The sequence below is a fragment of the Scomber scombrus genome, chromosome 13, assembly GCF_963691925.1.
Source record: "Scomber scombrus chromosome 13, fScoSco1.1, whole genome shotgun sequence".
NCBI lineage: Eukaryota > Metazoa > Chordata > Actinopteri > Scombriformes > Scombridae > Scomber > Scomber scombrus.
In genome coordinates this window covers 9,621,679-9,640,967 of record NC_084982.1, presented here as the reverse complement: position 1 = coordinate 9,640,967, position 19,289 = coordinate 9,621,679, and the positions used below count along the sequence as shown (strand labels likewise).

The 19,289-nt window shown below is 39.4% G+C and overlaps 1 protein-coding gene across 4 annotated transcripts; it reads right to left on the bottom strand.

The window, feature by feature from the left end:
* Positions 1 to 402: 402 nt before the first annotated feature.
* On the bottom strand, positions 403 to 18,757 carry tspan7b (tetraspanin 7b). 4 transcript variants are annotated; one of them, XR_009927047.1, is made up of 11 exons: positions 18,613 to 18,757; positions 10,938 to 11,126; positions 10,507 to 10,581; positions 10,314 to 10,409; positions 9,421 to 9,576; positions 9,089 to 9,172; positions 8,549 to 8,634; positions 8,398 to 8,443; positions 5,042 to 5,117; positions 3,768 to 3,842; positions 403 to 3,478 (listed from the first exon to the last, which is right to left on the bottom strand). XR_009927047.1 is itself a non-coding variant. In XM_062431570.1 (8 exons), the coding sequence occupies exons 1-7, from the start codon at positions 18,676 to 18,678 to the stop codon at positions 8,566 to 8,568; spliced, it is 735 nt and encodes a 244-aa protein (XP_062287554.1). In that variant the 5' UTR covers positions 18,679 to 18,757; the 3' UTR covers positions 5,963 to 8,443; positions 8,549 to 8,565. The 4 variants fall into 4 exon arrangements, 2 of the variants coding, with proteins under 2 accessions (XP_062287554.1, XP_062287557.1); XR_009927048.1 differs by lacking the exons at positions 403 to 3,478; positions 3,768 to 3,842 and having other exon boundaries at positions 5,100 to 5,120; XM_062431570.1 differs by lacking the exons at positions 403 to 3,478; positions 3,768 to 3,842; positions 5,042 to 5,117 and having other exon boundaries at positions 5,963 to 8,443.
* Positions 18,758 to 19,289: the final 532 nt, after the last annotated feature.

Here is a 19,289-nt window from a genome sequence, read left to right as displayed (position 1 = left end):
ACGTCCAGTGTGTCACCAACCTACTGGAAGAGGTATTTATATCCTCAACTAAAGTGAGACCAAGATACAGTAAAAAACAAAAACAAAACTCCATTACAAATAGAAGTCCAGCATTCAGCTGTATCATCAGCAAAATCTAACAGTTTTAAAATGAAGTTATCATAAGTTATAAGTTATCAAAAGACAATGACCCAGGTGGGAAAAATAAAGTTCAGTTACACAAATGCATTTTATAGGTTTTGTCTATTTTGTTTTTAAAAGATTAGAGGGGAAATGCCTCTCTAATGGAACTGCTGATGGAACTGTTAATAACCTGCCCCATTGTTTGTGCCCCAAGCCAAAATACAAACACTCATTTAATCTTTAACAATGGATGGTATTTTATAATAGTTTAAATTATTATAATGGGAAAATCTTAATCTGTAAAGTAACTAATAGCTATGACTGCAGTTAAGTAAAAAGTGTAATATTTCCCTCTGAAATGCAGAGTAATCATTTTGAGTAACTGTTCTCTGTACTCAGTGCACATTTAGGGTCTCTATTGAAAACATTGTGATGAGTTGAATTAGTAGTGAGATAGTGAAATATTTGGTGCCACATCAGTAGGCATTCCCAACATAACCATTATACTTTTCCTTGTTGTAGTTGCCCAATTACTATTAAAGCGTTAGAAAGGGATTTGAAAACATTTAAGCTCACACAAACATGCTAATATTCCTGCAGAAATACTACAGGCCTTGTTATTTCTCCTCAGGATAACTTTTGTCTAAGCCAATTACCGTAGTGACAAGCTTTTCAGATTACACTTTAAACTAAACTGTTGCACTAGCCAGTTTCTCATATGCTGGACATCTGATTTCCCTTCACTCTGCTAACTATAGCTGCTGATAAACAGGGGGGGACCCCCACAGGCTCTGCTTTAGAAATAGCCCACCACTCATACTACAGTACATGTGATATGGGCACACTACAGTGCATGCACCACACATGCACTCATGGAGGATCTCAGATTGAAATCTGAGTTTTGGTAAACACATCTGCTAAGACTGAAACTATAGAAACATGTTTTTCACTGTGTTGCCATCAACAAAAAATAAGTCAGCCTGAGTGGTGTTGAATAAAAACAAGTATGTACTCTATTCATGTATTATATTATGGGATAGGCTGGAAGGAATAATATAAAGGAGGGAGGGGAAGATTAGACTGGAATAGAAAGGTGGCCTGAATGATACTCCATGCCCAGGAAGAGATGTCTAGTGGCACAGTTTGCCCTAGATACTAGCAAATGAATCAGTGTTCAAAAATTGTTGCTCAGCAAGATTGGTGGGAATGTGAACATGGATGGTAAAACCTGCTGGAGAGTTTCTCTCTGTGGCCCAGCCTACTTCCGGCTCCTCTTGGAATTTGCCACTTGTCGCTTTTCATTGCGCAACTCCTTGTCAAAAGGTCAGTGATAGAAGAAGTATTCATTTACTTTAGTAAGAGTATTAATACCATAATGTAAAGTAAAAACCTGCAAAATAACTTGTAACTATAGCTGTCAGATAAATATTCCCTCTGAAATGCAATGGAGTGGTGGTGTAAAGTAGCATCAAATTGAAACAGGTAAAGCACACCTCCAAACTGTACAGTACAGTACTTCAATGTATTAGTTTCAGTGGTGGAAGAAGTACTCAGATCCTTTACATATGTAAAAGAAGGAATACTTAAATGTAGAGATACTGTTAAGTAAAAATCCTTCATTGAAACTCTTACTCAAGTCAAAGTACATCATTATTATTGGTTAAATGTACTGTAAGTAGCAGAAAGTCACCTGTGTTTTATATTATAGATATCATTTATTATTTTTACACAATTAAATTTGTATTATTATACAGATGAGTAAACGTGTAATAAGCACATTAATGCTGTAGATACTAAAGGTAGAGCTTATTTGAGCTGCACTGTAAGTTAGTTTAATCTGTTTACTATGCATCATATTTCATAATTTGTTATTATGAAATATACTATTACTGCTTTTAAATAAATGTAGCAAAAAGTGTAATATGTTACTCTAAATTGCGCTGTGAATGTATAAAGTAGTACAAAATGATAAAGCTGTACTTAAGTACATTAGAGGAATAAATGCACTTAGTTTCTTTCCCATAACGCATCAATGGCACATCTGCCTTGGAAGCAGCTTCACAAACAACACAAATGGACTAATCTGATCTCCCTTCCAAAGATTAGCTGATCCTCAATCCAGTTAGGGGGGGGAAAAAGCAGGTCATCAGAGCAAAGGGTGCACTACTGCTGAACAGAGATCAGATAGGAACATGCTCTCGCTTTGCTCTCTCAGCAGGCCTGTCAATCAAGGCCCCACCTCACCCACTTTCTCTATTCTTCCATGAAATGCCTTTGCACTTGTCAAGAGGACGCCCCGCGCCTGAGTGCAACAATGAAAACCTGGATCGGTTCGGAAGGGTTTTTCGATTGTGTGTCATGTCAGAAGCTGAGCATCCACCGATTACGGCGGGTGTCATCATCATCCCGCTGTCTTCAAAGAGAGAGCGAGAGGGAGAGAGAAAGGGGGGGAAGTGGGACAGGTGGTGGGGAGGAGAGGGGTGCTGCACTATAGGAACAGGCAGCTTGAGTGGGAACTGTAGTACTTGTCATCGCAGCTGCATGTTACTGAAAAGTGTGAGGCAGGGGTGTCTGAGTTCAGCAGGGAAGCTGGAAGCGAAGCAGCAAGAGCAATTAGAACAACAACTGCAGCAAGAACAACAGTGACAACAGCTCACATCACAAACAGACAAGCAGGGTGGGAAGGGCATGCTATATTAGTTTATAAGGTAGTAAACGAGATATCAGCGCGGATTAGAAGAGAAAGGTTGTGTGTGTTTGAAAGAGGAAGAGAGAGAGTCTGCATGTTTCCATTTACATGTCTCACCTTAAAGCAGTAATATAGATTTAATAAGTTTTAATCTGATTGAATTACCATTTGAAAACTAATTTCTGTATACCATTTAATGTAATGATATGAAGCTGACTGATTAACAAGATGTTCTTCTGATGAGCAGTGAAGGACTTTCTCTTTAAACAAACACCATAATGTGATAAGTTTAAAGATCCCCTCAGATTCCGCTAAAAATGCAATTTACATAAATCTTCTCCTTCTCCAATGAACAATACAGAATCTATGAATATGCAAATATTTTTAATTTCAAAAGTTCAACTGCTGAATGCAATATGCCTTCTACTCTATTGAAAACTGAAAAGTCCATTCTCAGTGTATGTGTATTTCAAGTTTTCACATTACACTTGAGTAAATTGCATACTGGACCATGATTGGCTCACAACTAGTTGTGATGTCACAAATACACATCTTAAACTCAGATTTAATAAAACCTTCCAGTTTCAGCAGATGAATGTGAAAACAGTCTTCTAGTGTCACAGTCTGTACATACATCGTTCTTCACAGTGAAGATCAAACATCCAACTGAAGGAACAAGAAGAAAAACACATTTTGGGGGTGGGCATGGTAGAGCCTATCAAGGTGGGAGGACTTACATTTTTCATCCAATTCCCACCACTTTAAAGTAAGCAAAATAAAATATCAGCCTAAATAAAGGACATGCAATTTCCACTTTTATTCCTGACAGTGTATAAAAAGGCTTTAAAACCGCATTTAGATCTTCGTGCTGGGAATATCATATAATATAATGTCCCATAAATAAAACATGACCAATCCTAATACAGTAATTAAAAAAAAAATAGAGCTGACATACTGAAATCTGGTCAGGATATTTCTGAAGGGAGGGGGGCGTCATCTGATGACTTCAGTATTCCTGGCTACTGCCCTGCTGGAAACACCACAAGACACCAGATATAGTGATTAGTCATTAAGAATAACGCAGGCGTTACAAATAACATTAACGATGGCTCCGGTCTATTACAGTGTCCCAGATTTGAACTCATGCTGGAGCCACCAAGAGGGTCCAATCAAGTTTTTCTTTTATTAGGACATATAATAAGACACAATGGGACACTGCCCTTCTTTATGGGCTATTTTGTCAGAAAATACATGGACATAGTGGCTGTAGTGAAATGCAATGATTTACTCAAGGCTTTGAATTTGAATTTTAAAAATGTAAATTAATGTTGGCTGATTGCCACCAGTAGGGTATCCCTCTCACTTGATTGGCACTTCAATATGTGTGTGCGCGCGTGTGTGTGTGTGTGTGTCGGAGAGGGAGAAGGGGGGGAGTAATAGCGCTTCCCCGGTGGATGGTGGATGACTCCCTCTAGCCTATAACCCATTAAGCGTATTCGGGAGGCGCAGGCGAGGAGGAGGCAGCGCGAGGAAGCCAGGGGCACGCACGCTCCATTAGCGGACCCACTGCCGAGCCGCTCTGCCGGTAATTTGCGTAACGAGATTGAAGCGAGCCCGGTTAGTGCGGTCTCCCCGAGCAACAGCCTCTCCTTCCCTTCATCCCGCCGCTTTTCTGGCCTTATTACTGATGCAGTCCGCAGCGCAGCGGGGACAAGGCGGCCGAAGAAAGAGCGCCGTGATCCGTCTCTCCTCCTTCTCCTCTCTCCACAGCTCCGGGTTCGTTTTCCACTAATGCCTAAGCGCCATCATGTGGATGAGGACGGTAGTCTGCTCACTGATTTCATAGTCATCAAAAAGTCACTCAGTTTATGGAAAGTGTGGATGACATTTTCCCCCTTCTCTTTTGTATTATAAAGAAATAAAACAAACTGAAATTATGAAAACAAATGATATATAGGCTATGATAAGGCTGTATATAATGGTAAGACCCAGTAAAGAAAAGACTAAATATAGCCTATCAAAGACTGTCTCATGTTCCTGCTTCTATGACCATATCAGTATCACGGTTGTTTCACATATAAACATTTTTTAATAAAATGTTTCATAAAATAAAATAATTAAATCTAATAATAATAATAATAATAATAAGAAGAAGAATAAAAAACATAAAAATGAAAATAAAAAATGACCAATCCTAATACAGTAATTTAAAAAAAAAATAGAGCTGACCTACTGAAATCTGGTCAGGATATTTCTGAAGGGAGGGGGGCTTCATCTGATGACTTCAGTATTCCTGGCTACTGCCCTGCTGGACACACAAAAATGCAATGTTTCTCAGTTTCTGCTCGTTCACGCTGATAGTTGATGTGGCCAGTGGTTGTTTAATGTTGATAATGTGTGCCTCACTCTGTGTGTGTATATATACACACACACATAGGTCTATAAATACGTTACACACACACACACACACACACACACACACACACACACACACACACACACACACACACACACACACACACACACACACACACATATATATATATATATTTGTGTTTTTTTAATGGGACAAAAGGTCCTTCCAATTGCCCTTGGATGTATTCTTTTAGTCCTAAATATGTCAAAGTAGGTTTATATAGGCCTATAATTTCTTACTCACTATCTCTGAGTTTTCTGTGACGACACGGGCTGCTGAGGTTTGATGTTAAGGGGGCAGATAGCAAATCATGTCATTTTAATAACTGAAGTTTTACCAGGAGACTTTATTGCCCTCTGACATCCTGTGCTGCATGACTAGTTAACCCTTAAACTGACCTTACACCAATCCTAAAGCTGGAAATATCATTTGTTCTGATAAAGGTGTGGAAACAGACCAAATGATCACATTTAAGGCAGTCTATATGATAACATTTATAATTATATATTTTTTTTAAAACAATAATGTTCATATTATAAGACAGTTAATACATGATTGTGTGGTGCAGATTCCTTGTTTAACAGGGTCATATGGAAACATATGGAGCAACCGGTCCAGCCAACACTCACATGCAGCTTTGGTAAATACATGTAATAACACACCTGCTCAATCCTGCATTGAAAACATATAGAGCGGCCTCTGTTCTATCAAAAATGAGCAAACTATAAACAATGTTGTTATTCTGTATATTTATTGATAATAAGACCACTGATGGTGACTTAGTCAATAGTAGACTGCATGGTGCAATTTCTTTTTGAGTGTCTGGTGACCCCATGTGTAAGCTGGATGGTATTACAATTTAGTATTTACAGAACAATATCAGTCTGAGGAAGGAAAAACAAGTTTCAGAGTGTTGGAAAACATACATTCACTAAATAAATGTACAGCTTTAAAAGCAATGAGTTTTTAAAAGCCACAACCAAATACTGACCAAAAGTGAATACAACAGGATCCACAAAAATCTCTCTCTCACACACACACACAAATACACACACTCGTAAACCTCATTATACAAGGAAAATAAACACTCAAGGTTAAGGGGACAGTCAAATAAAGAAAAGTATCACACACATTCAGACACACGCACACACACACACACACACACACACACACACACACACACACACACACACACACACACACACACACACACACACACAGTGAAAGAGAGATAGAAAAAATCACTTGGTGAAACTGTAAACGTAATGCCAACCAAACTATAATAAATATACAGCTAAATTGAAACAGCTACATGTTGCACGTTACTCTCAACGAAACATTGGCCACAATTATTTTTCAGTGCGTTTTTTCTATAAACTATCAAACAAATACAGATTAACAGCACAGTGCAGAATCAAAGCTCTGACACACGACTTTAACACTTTAGCATATTAGAATGAGAAACATTACATCATATAAATTACATTTCCAATACATATCTACAGATGGTGATGAATGCGGCATGTTGATGCACTACATAGAATACTGTGAATACTAGATGAACACTGTTTGAGTCCTGCGTTTCTCTAATGTTGACTTCTCTCACTGTGACACACAGCTGGTGTTATTTTCCATTAAAAGAAAACAATTTATGACCTTAATGACTTGGTATGACCCTGGCAAGCTAAGAAGTGTTATTGCTGACCTCTTCGGGACTGAAACTTCATGTGCTTCAAGCTGTAAAGATGTATGCTTTAAATTAAGTGCTTGTGGGACAGAAACTGACTATTTCTTCTGCTTTTCACAACCAGCTAGCCGATAACCTACGTCACGCAGCGACTGGCCAGATGTGCAGAGGTGAGAAAGTAAGCAAGGTTTCGACTGCTCTCTCAAGCTCTCTTTTTTTGTCACTTTTCGCACAAACGACATTATTTGCCGTCAGATGTGTTCGGACAACACCTCATACAAACTACTTCATTTGAAGCATACTGGTGCCTTGAAGTGTTAGAAGCATTACTCAGTCTGAAAAGTCCCGGTCACACCAGTATATAATACTGCAGAATTAATTCATTAGACTTCATTTCAAATTCAGTCCCAATAATAAGTGGATTCACTTGCATGAACGAAGTAAATGTGTGAGAATTTCTGACTGAAGCCCAACTTGAATTATGAAAAATCTGTGCTGTTGACCAAGCCGTCTTAACAGCTATTGATGTGTTGTGTTTGAGGGAAGAGAGAGCCAGAGAGTTCAAAACAGAGGAGAGTGGATTTTCAGCTATCTGTCCACTTTTTTTTTTTTTTAACTCTTCCTCTATCCAAAATGGGAGCAGCTTTTACAATATTTTCAATAAACGGTGAATTTATTGTCCCGTTAGCAAGCAAGCTAACGTGTTTCCTGACTGACCGTTAGCTAGCACTCCTTGGTGCTGATTTGTTTGGTTTGCTGTTTGATTATATCTCTGTTGAGTTTTATAACAAATTGAGTTAGTTCTTATGTATTTATAAAAAAAACTTTACATTTATACTGAATAAAATTTGAAAATGATTTAAAAAAAAATTAAATGGGATTCAGCTCATAGTCTGCCACAGAGTTAAATACTAGGGACAAAAGCAATGTGCCTTGACTTACGTAAAAATACTCTTAAACCACTCCAACTTTGCTCTCCTATCAGTTTCCTTATTCCTCATATAAACTAAAAATATCCTCAGTACACATAATCAGTTCACAAAATGCCACAGCTATAGGAATATACAATGGTGAGCAATAGCAAAGTCAAATGCAAAACTAAATCATCTATCAAAGTATTACTTTCAGGCTTTAGTAATGTCATTCTGTACAAAGATGGTGGTCGGTGGAGCATGCTGCAACCAACACTAAAGCCAAGTTGCACTCAGTCACCTATCTGAGACCAACACCGCTGTCAGCTCGGACAACTCTGGTCTACCTTTCTGTTGTAGGCTGTACTGATCCAAGATATGTGCTAATGAGCAACGTGTACATCAAGTAGCAGTGTGATGTATGGTACAGAAAGCTTTGATGCAACAGCAGTGAGTCAAGGAATGATGCTTTACAATAAGATACATTAAGATATTACATTGAGATCACAGGCAGAGAGACAGAGGGAGGTAAATTCCAAATGAGATGTGTGATAGTGTTTCAGGAATTTACTGTTGTCATGTGCCACGGCTCTTTGTCTCTTCTTCTCTTCATCTCCCTAAAAGACAAAATAAACACATAGAGAGGAATTCTTTGCGTATGAATAAACCCCGAAAATGTGCAGTTGCTTATGTTGGTGTGTTCATCTTTAAATGTTTCTCACCTGCCACGTCACATCAGCTACACCATCTCATACTGATTGGCTGTGATGATCCTGGACAGACAGCAGGCCAACAACATGCCAATCAGCTGAAAGACAGGACAGATGGGGGCTTGGGTTAAATTTACGCCGGGAGAGCAAAAACGTTCCTTCTTTTTGTAAAGATGATGATGCTACAAGTATCTAATTTTCTGCAATAGCAAAAAATGGTAAATAGAGTCAGTAAAAGCCCTTAATAATGATGTCAAAATAGACAAAAATAAAGTTACATTTCCAAAAAAAAGTTGCTAATTCCTTACTAACTAAACTGAGATTGCTGTTTCATGCAATTTTCCTAAAACCAACTCAGTAGATTTCCTGTTAAAATAACCTTCAAGCACACAGTGGTAAATGCGTTAAAATTGTGTTTGTTGATCTCCTTAGCAACTGTTTCTCTTGTTTTCAGTTATGCCTCCTTATTTAAATGCTAAAACACTACTAAGTGCAGTGTTTATTTGCACAGCATCCCCTGTAAAACCATCCAATTTTTGCAGCAGCCCTTACCTGTGAGAAGGCAATCCCGAATGTCACTCCTGCAATGATGGCCATGTTGGTTTCCATGAATGCAGTGACCAGTTCATAGCAGCCCTGAAACACAGGGGGGAGGTTAGTTTGCAGAGGGTACAGGGACCTGTTATATGTACAAATTAGGGGCAAGATGGATATCTGGGAGATTATCTGAGGCAGTTATTAGTGTATGAAAGAGGGAGGTGGTTTGAAAAGGTATGTAATAGATGTAAATACAATCACTGATTACAAGAGATGTGCATTCATAGGCTTCATACAGTGTTCATGCAGTAGATAGGCAAGCAAAATAGCATGCCAACACAACTGACCTGGTGGTAGACTTTGCTTGGAGCTACAGTTGCATTGCGAAGGTCTTCTGGGTTGCAGTCAGAGGAGTTGAAGCAGCAGCTGGCAGGAATGCCGTTGGACGGGTAATACACACTGGCAAGCCAACTGGTGTAGTTATACACTCCACAACAACGCAGCTAGAAATGCACAGAGAAAGAGAAAGTATTAAAAACAAATGAGGATTAAAGGATAAGCACAGTGACAGCTGTGACATACAGCTACTGTAAAAGTTTGAACTAAGAACCATCACGTTAGACTTTTCTTGCTTTTTTCCTTGCAGCCTTCCTGTATATTTGCTATTGATTAGTCGACGGCAGCCACTGCAGTGTTGGAGAGCAATGCTAATGTGCATACATTGGCAGGAGTTCACTGCAAGAACCATGCTGGGTGGTTGCTGATGGCGTTATTCTGTATTGTTTCAATGAATCCCGTTAACAGATCAAAAACAGCAATGTGTTAGTCCATCTCTTAGTATTTTCCAAATACCTTATGCTTTCTTTACCACTCAGCCACAAACTATTAATTTCTAATGAATACATAAATTAATAAATGCAATAAATAGTGCCTTTAATGAGGACTGTTTTCAACTACAAGTTTGTACGTGGGATTAAATCAAACTACAGTGTCAGTGTTGACAGAAATTAAGAAACTCAATGCAACAGTGTCAGTGATGTGTTTTTAGTCATTTATGAACAACAACAATGGAGGCCTGTGGCACAGAGAAAGAAAAAATATCAGACACTGGCTACACAGGTAACAATTCAGTGTTGCTTTATGTCTTTGTTGAAAAAATGAAATACATAGAAAATCCTTCAAAAAATCAAAGTTTCATTCAAATTGTGTACCCTGTTGATGTCACATCACTGGGACTTACCCTGTGCTGTAAATTATCAACAGCACGGCTGGCTTCATCCTCAGCGTTGTAGTTCAGGACTGCATCAGTGTATGTTCTGTGAAAGGTTCCCTTTATCTGTGGCATGCAAACATACACACACAAAAGAGTGCTTTATTTTCAGTCCTGGATTTGAAAAAGTTGTTTTGGATTTAGCTCTGAGTTGCATACTGACCTCATGGCGAAAGACAAATCCAGAGATCCCAGCCACTAATTCAGCAAGGAAGACCAGTGACAGAAACATGGCATACTACACAGAGAGGAAAAGAAAAAGCAAGAGGGAGATTTGCATAGTTTGCATGAAAACCTTTACCTTTAAATGTGTATCATTTTCCTAAGCTTGCAAACACACACACACACACACACACACACACACACACACACACACACACACACACACACGCACTCTCAAATAGACTCACTTGACCACCATTAACTGAACAAAGTGCTTTGCAGCAAGTATTGGATTTCTGATCCCTCTCCTCAGAATAGAGGTCAACCATTATTCCCTTTATCACGTGACCTGAGGCTAATTAATCAGCATCTACAACACTCCTCTCTTTCCTTGTGATACAGCACCCCACCCTTCCTCCTGAGGCCTCTCACCAGCTTCAGCATCCATGGGCTTCCTCTGCAGGTGGCGAAGCATCCGAACAGGCCGAACACGATGATGACTGTCCCGGTGCCGATGAGGACGTAGGGGGCGTTGGTGGAGTTGTCGGCTATCAGGGAGATGTATGGGCCCAGCATCAACTTCCCCCATACTCCCACTGCCAGCAGGATGGCTCCTGTTATCTAGAGGGCGGGGGGGTTTGAGGGATGCATGTAACAGAGAGAGCGCAGGAAACAGAATGAAAGCAGGGAACAGGCTTTTATCTCTGCACTTCTGCGATATTACAATAGCTGTATATTAGCACGGTGGCAAGGGGGAGGAGGAGAAAGAGGATCAAAGTGGAACAAGAAAGGAGCACAATTAGAGTAAGGAGGAGGAGATGGGAGACAGAAGACACACATTTATTTGGAGTATGGGATAGCGATCACCTGCTTTATGAATATGCCTGCACTCACACACACACGCAGAAAGAAATAGAGAAAAAGGGGACAAATCAAAGAAGCTCTTTGATCCCAGGCGAGACGCTTCCTCCTGTTGCGCCCCTCTTAGCATTTCAAATGAAGGCAGCGGATAAAAGAGCGTGTTGTACGAGGCAGCTGAAACGGCGTGTGTCTCAGCTGGGTATGTCTTACTGGCATCTGAAAGGGAGCGGGGTGTGGAACGGCTGCTGATGATCTGCCTCCAGCGAGGGCCAACTCATCCTAACCTCCTTCCTTCCTTCCGAGAGGAGCCTGCTTGCCGTCCTGCTGTCATGTTTTCTGGCTAGAGAGGGAGCAGCTTGTAAAAAATGTCACTGTGCACCCCTGAAACTTTGAAAACTGGGGAGAAGAATAAGCTCAGCTCTGGCAGAGAAGCAGCCACAACGACTGAACTGAAGACTCAGCGACTTTGCTCCTTGAATAAAAGCATCCTCTAATTGCTATTAGTCAACAGTGTCTTCGAGCCTGATGCCATGTTATGTAAAAATGACAATGACACAGACGTGATTCACAATTATGCAAAAAAAAAAAAAAGAGACTTCTTTACATAATCTTTGGCTGCGTTGTCTGTCCTGTGACTGCAGCTCAGAACCAGTCACAGCAGGTAAATGACTGGGTTAACAACATTTACACTTTGCCCTGTTGGCAATGTGTGGTGACGGGGCAAAGGTTTTTCACCACAATAAATCATCACTACTTGTCTTTTGACTGTTGTGTTGCTCTGAATTTGGTTGCATTTCCTCGACAAAGCTACGAGGAGTCATTTCAGCCACACTGAGTCATTTGTAGTAGTAGTTTGTACAGCTATGACTGAACTTGATTGTGACTCATGCAAAAATGCAAATGTGAATTTCCATATCAAACACTATGACACGCAAAGACAATGAGTTTCAATCAAGGGTGAGATGATAAGAGGGGTTACAGTGAGAGGAAACACTACTGTATGGATGGCAGCTACTGAAGAAAGCAGAAGCCATATGTTTCCATTTTAGGTAGGAAATACTTATATTTTAAAAGCTAAAAACATTGAATTTTTCAATTGGATCAAATCTAGCTACACCTGCCTTCCACAATACCACTAATGTCTTTGTATCTATCTCTTTAAAATGCAGCTGTGGCCTCATTTATTTGAGCGAAACTGGTTGTTATTGATGACATGTGGGCAGCGAGATGCTGAAATGATGCTGAAACTCCTCAGTGGAGCTGCATTTGTTGGAGCCGAACCAAACAGATTCATCACACAATCATTAAAGACACTAACAAAGACTCGGGAGTGCTGAGAACTATCCGTTTCCTGGTTTCATATTGGGATGTAATTTCTCATTTGTAGTATTGATTTGCATGTCATGTAGATGCTTATCCATTATAATGGAGGCACCCAGACGCTGAGAATGCATAACACTGATGAGATCTTGAAGTGTTTTTCTGTAGATACTTGGCAGTTATTCGCAGATTTTGGTGCAGAGCACTCAAATGAATACTGGCCATTAAAATCATAGTAAAGAAAGACATTTACTGTGTACTTTGTTTAGTGAAAAGTGAACTGTGACAGACTCGTGTACTCTTCAGACTCCATAGCTTTATAGAACTTGACGTACAAGCACAGATGTAACTTTACGGCCAACATTAAAGAAGTATTAATAGATTGTTTTCGCAGCTTGAGGGCAGCTGTCTTAGCAATAAATTCCCTTTTTACACATCTAGCAGACATGATGAAACATTTATACTCGCTTGGAATCATGGTTCTCGCAACCTAACGAATGTAAGTTTATTATTCACTTCGGTCTCAGCTGCTAAATTCTCCGCTATGTTCACCAGATATTTGCTAACGTTGTCTGTCTACCACATGACGCTAAGCCGATAGCGCACAGTGGGCTCCTCAAAGCTTGAAAACAGCTGCCTGTTGCTGCTAGAGCCTGAGCTGATGAGAGCAGTGAGACTGAACCAAAATAAAAGTTGCGGGGCCGTGAAACCAAAACAAGGAGCTGAAAGATGCTAAAATGCTCCACAGAGTGATAATACTACCAGTTGGCTCTTAATTTACAAGCATTTCTCTGTTCTACAACTGGCTCTAACTGTAACAATGAACAAGCTTTTAGTTGTTTGTTGGGAAGGATGCACAACTCACTTATTGCAAGTCTGGACTAGAGTTGGGTGTTATGGATAAAGTCCTCGATTACAGAGTACTTCATATTGTGATAATATTATATAATACGGTTTTACTTGAAGTATTTATGGATAATGCATACAGACAAGAATGTGTTTATGCTAATACAGAAAATGTAATATCTGATTTAATTTTTAATTCAATATCTGAAAAATGACATCATGTCATCATAACAGTTCCATATTGCCTATATTGTGCTCAATGATTGGCCACATTGGGCACAATATTCAAATGTCATGGAAAACATATATCTACTATATAAAATTCTGTTTGTTTTGTTTTTAAAGTTTTTCTCTAATCTTTGCTGAATTACTGGAAGATTTTACATCTTTGGATGATTAAAAAGTATTCAAAAATCACAATTTGATTATTTGATTGCAGAGGTCTCAAATAGACATTGGACACATTTTTTTAAGGCGTCATAAGCTAAACATGTCCGGATCAGCTGGGCTATAATAAATATTAAAGGGATAGATACAAAATACACAAAATCTCCTTGATGGTAGACAAATCTTTATTGTATATATCATCATATTGCCCCAGACAAAAGCGTCTGTCAAATTAATGTAATGTAATACAATATAACTTAATTGATCAATTGCTCAGGTAAACTGCAGGACTGCAGGCTGATGACTCGATTTTTCAGTAATCTACTGTGTGTATTAATAATGATTTTAATGGCCACAGCTGACTATCACGGTCATTTCAGAGAACAGTTCTCTTGATGACGACGTACTCACTGTTTATGGCCCACAACATTATTAGTGACAAATGATGTAGGCCATAAACATAAAAAAAGCCCCCTCCCCCCAAATTAAAGCAGCTGCTGCATACAAATACAGGATCAGCTTGTCAATACTAAAGTGTTCATTTTAACACCCTTAGGGAAATCAAGTCCAAGGAGTAGGAACAGCTCATCTAGACTTCATGTCTGTTGCTGAATTCCAAGCAGCTTCTGACTCCCCCTCCTCCTCCTCCTCCTTCTCCTCCCTTGAGCCGAGCAGCCCCCCTGCACGTTTTGTTTGAAATTCAATGCCAGGCTGGCCACCCTGGTTACAGCACTGAGTTTAAAACAGGTCAACCCTTTTCCCTCCTCCCCCCACCTAATAAAGAAACAGAAGGTGCAATGACAAAATATGTTGGCGAGGACGCGGTGCAGACCTTACCACCTGCTCCGCATTTCACCATCCTGTGTACATACTATATGTAACTGCCTCTTTTCAGACATACATAGCAGTCTCACACCAACGCTGCTTTTCCAAACGCCAAACAGAATAAACCAACTGATAACGTAATGTAAAGAAAGCTATCTGGAACATCGGAGAGAAGAAACTAAAAGCAAAAGTAGATTAAAATGTTATCCGGCCCTTAAAAAGAGATTATGAATGGGCAGAATATCTCTCTGCTGTCGGAGATAGAAAGCAGAGACAGATCCTGACCGAGTGCAGGCTCAGTGACCACGAGTTGGCAATTGGAAGAAATAAAAAAGATGAAACAAAAAATCACGTCAAGCAAAAGAAAACAGAAAGATGCACTTCCTCCTATAATGTCAAACACTCAGTGAAATGAGGAGCATTTATTTAAGTGCAACTCAAAAGTTTCAGATTTCAAAGAGTTCAATGACCTCTCAAAATTAAACATACTCCTAGGAGATAGAGACAAGGCATATCATGCTGCCCAATATCTATTAACATGCTACAACCTGGACACACACACACACAAATACATGTATAGGATACACTGTATAATACATATAGATAGATATAGTATATATAAATAATATATGTCACTGTCAATGTTATAGTAATGCTATTTTGTTTCACTGACTCATGATGCTTTGGCAATACTGTTGTTGACATTCATGCCAATAAAGCAAATTTGAATTTGAATGTGTGAATGTGTGTAGGGAGAGGGTGGAAGAGGGGGGTGGTGGTAGCATGGCGATACAGCTATTCACACTTCCAGACATGATTTGCCTCGACAAGCTGGTGACAGTGAAACCGGGGCCCCGGGGCCCCGAGACCGAGACCGAGAAAGCTCTCACTCCCACTTCGAACCCTGTGCCCCGTTTCAACCCCGGGCTTTTGAGCCGTGAGACTCCTCTGCACTTCAGACATCTGAAACCTGACTCTGCAGATGTAAGGGAGTGCTAAGAGACCGTCCAATCCTCCGACTAAATATAAAAGTTCACGTCTGTGACACCGACACATGGCAGAGCACAGCTCTTCTTTTTAAGCCCAGATCGGAACTGAAAAGACTGGATTCAGCTCTGTGCTTTCTTCTACAAAGGAAAGAGGTTAATTTAGGTTCTGTTCAAGGCTAAGTAAGCTGTTTTCACTTCCTTAAATTCTGGGTGGATACGGGTAAAGCAAAGAAAGAAAACACTCTTCAAGTCCTAAAGACATTATGGTCAGATAAATCTCTTCCACGTGTTCTTATTAGATAATCCAGCCTGGCTATATCTGGCTGTCATCACAAATGTAACAGACAAGGATGAGCCTATAACCCACAAAACACTGTCACAATTATGGTCAGAGCCATACTAAATTGATAACAGTACTCGACAGTTACTCAGACAGTATGGTTGGTGTTAGATCATATTTGAGGACTCAGCTGGTGAGCAAAACCTACAGTAAAGTGGGTCACACGCCAAATACTAAAAATGAAACAGGGAATAAGACGTATACTTCTTCACTCCTCACTTCTCAAATCTATGAATCATTCATCCAAAAATTGGACTTGAGGCTTGAGTGTTAATTACAGTGACAACGTGAGCAGAATCCAGTCTTTAAATGCTGTTTCATATCGCTTGTGTTGTAGTGGGAGTATGATTTTATGAGTGAATTCAAAGCAGACCGAGGCTTTTTGAAGCTAAAGAGCTTGATAAAAATCCTCAAGACTGGCATGATTCAACTGTTAGGTAAACTACGTGCTGTTGCATTGGATTGCATAACACTGTGATTAATATTCTTGCTCCATCATGTAGCCTACAGTATGTAAATGGGGTAGTGGATAGTGTGTAACCTCTCCTTTTTCTTTGCAGACTGAATATTATGAACACTGGAAACTATTCTGATAAGCAATCAAAATTTGATGAGTGTTTTTCACTGTTTTCTAACCTTTTACAGATCAAAATCATTGATTCATTAATTGAGAAATCAATTTGCAGATTGAAAATGTTCCCTACTTTCAACACATTTCAACACCACAAAGCACAACCTCAAGATAAACACTCAACAAACTTAAAAGAAGTAGTATAGCCCGGACTCGAGGTGTAAAGATTTCTTGAATAATTGATTTACATTAATCTTTAACTACTTTGATAATCTAATCATGCCTTTTAAAGCAAAAATCACAAACGTGCAGGTTCCAGCTTATTACATTTTAAGGTTTGATGCTTCTCTTTGTTGTATGTGATAGTAAACAGAAAATCTTTGGACTGTTGGACAAATGAAACCATCTGAAGACGTCACATTGGGTGGTGAGAAACTATAACAGGCATTTTTCACTATTTTCTTACATTTTACAGAGGAGCAGAATGTTTGCACCCTTGCAGATTGAGAGGTGCTTCGAAGAAGACCACGGGCCGACTAAAGCAGGTTATTTTAACCTGGTGAAGGTTATTTGCTGAAAAGTTGTTCTTAGTAATGCTGGAGTTCTTTGTTAGTCATTGAGAAGGTAATGAATAAGCAACTGTTTTGACAGTCAATGAATTGTCATTTATTAAGCAAAAATGTCCCAGCTGTCTCTGCTTCCAGCTTCCTCCAGTGTGAGGACTTGCTGCTTTTTGTTATCATAAACAGAAAATTGTCTTCTAGCAGTTTCTAGGTTTGATTTAATTTATCTTTGTATCTTTGGATACAAAGTTGTATAATACAACACTACTAAATCCTCAAAATGTACAGTTAACAGCTAATGTAGTTATCTTAACAGTAACAATTTAAAGTATTCATAGAAGGTTCTTACTGCAGTATTTTTGTGTTTTATTTACATGACATTAGATACAATCTGTTTACACGCTGTTTATCACATGCTGTGATGTCACATCCCTGTGTGATTTTCATTCAATATGTAGTAATAAACAGTGTTGCTTGGATATTGGTAATACAGTATCTATAGAAATGGTTCTCATCCTGAGGGTCAGAATGATAGGACAGGATAGGATACATAAAAAAAACCTTACTTCAGACATGCAAAATTGTGATTTTTTTCAAGCTTCCTTATATTTTCTGCTTTATTTCGTGTGCATTCAAATAAACAAGTCCTCTTTCGAGAGCTGCAAGGTTTAATCAGCAACTATTTTGATAGCTGAATAATCGTTTTAGTCTTTTTTAAGCAAAAATGTAGAAGTAAAACGAAACAATAACAAAACAGACTGGTTTCAGCTCCTAAAATGCATGATTTATAGCTTTTCTTTATCAAACATGATGATAAACTGAATATCTTTGGGTTTTGGTAACTCTGGATGTGGGGGACTTTAACAGATATTTTTCACTATTTTCTGACACTGAATGCACAATAGGATATGTGAGGGGGGGGGGGGGGGGGGTCCCTGTAGACTTTGCTTTATGGGAAACCACTGAGCTATAGGATCATGCAGAAAGGGTGCAATGTCCCTTTAAGAACCTATAGCAGCGGCCCCAAAATGTAACATTAGCTCAGTAAAAACGGATTTTTTTAACGGGGCCTTATCAAACAGACGAGGCCCCGTTAGACATATCAAACAGACTGTTTAACCATGATGCTATCTATGCGTGTTATAGACGGACACCACTGACGCCCTACAGACGAAATATGTCACAGCTCAGCACCAGCCCTTTAATACTGAACATATTCATATCAAAACACTTCAGACTGTCGATCATTTTTTACATTTTAAACCACAGCTGGAGTCCGTCGATGATGCTGGCGGTGTCCACCCCTTCATCACGCACAACAACAAAACACACACGCACACACACGCACGCAGCAGATTAGGATGTATGCATTAATTTTCACTCAAAATATAGAAAGGCTACATACCCAAAAGACGAAGGAGTATACGATAAGGAGGGTTTTAAGGCAGGTGATGACAGGTTTGGTCTCCATTGTGAAGCGTACGTTAGAGCCGCCGTGGAGGGAAAATAACCGTCTGTACCGACCGTCGCGTTGCAACCACGCGCTGATACAGCCGCACAGCGTCACTGGAGCAGCGCATCAACGCCGTCAGTCAGCAGGCTGCATCACGTCCACCCTCATCTCTCATTTTGCATCAAATGACTCCACACTTCTGCCCAACACTCTATATCATTATGGGGAAACGTTCAAAGTAATCATTTTCTTATGTTTATTTTGTTTAAGAAAGGGAATAATGCGCATTAACATGAGCACTTTGGCTCATCATGTAAGTGTGTTAGATTTAGACATACAGGCTAAATTTCATTATGCAATCCCTGCCAGGTTGATAGCATCCAAAAACATTAAAAGTCAACATACAATAAATGAATACAATTTTGGTGTTTGATCAATTACATGACTCATCTCAATAAAGCAAACATTCCAGCATGTTAACCCACCATCATCTAACAGCGCAATACACACATATCATCCAAATATAAACACCACCCACATGTAACACTCCAGTAGGCATCCCACAATGTTCATATATACAAACACAGCCCTCTAAACACAAGACATAATACCCACATTCTAACAAAACT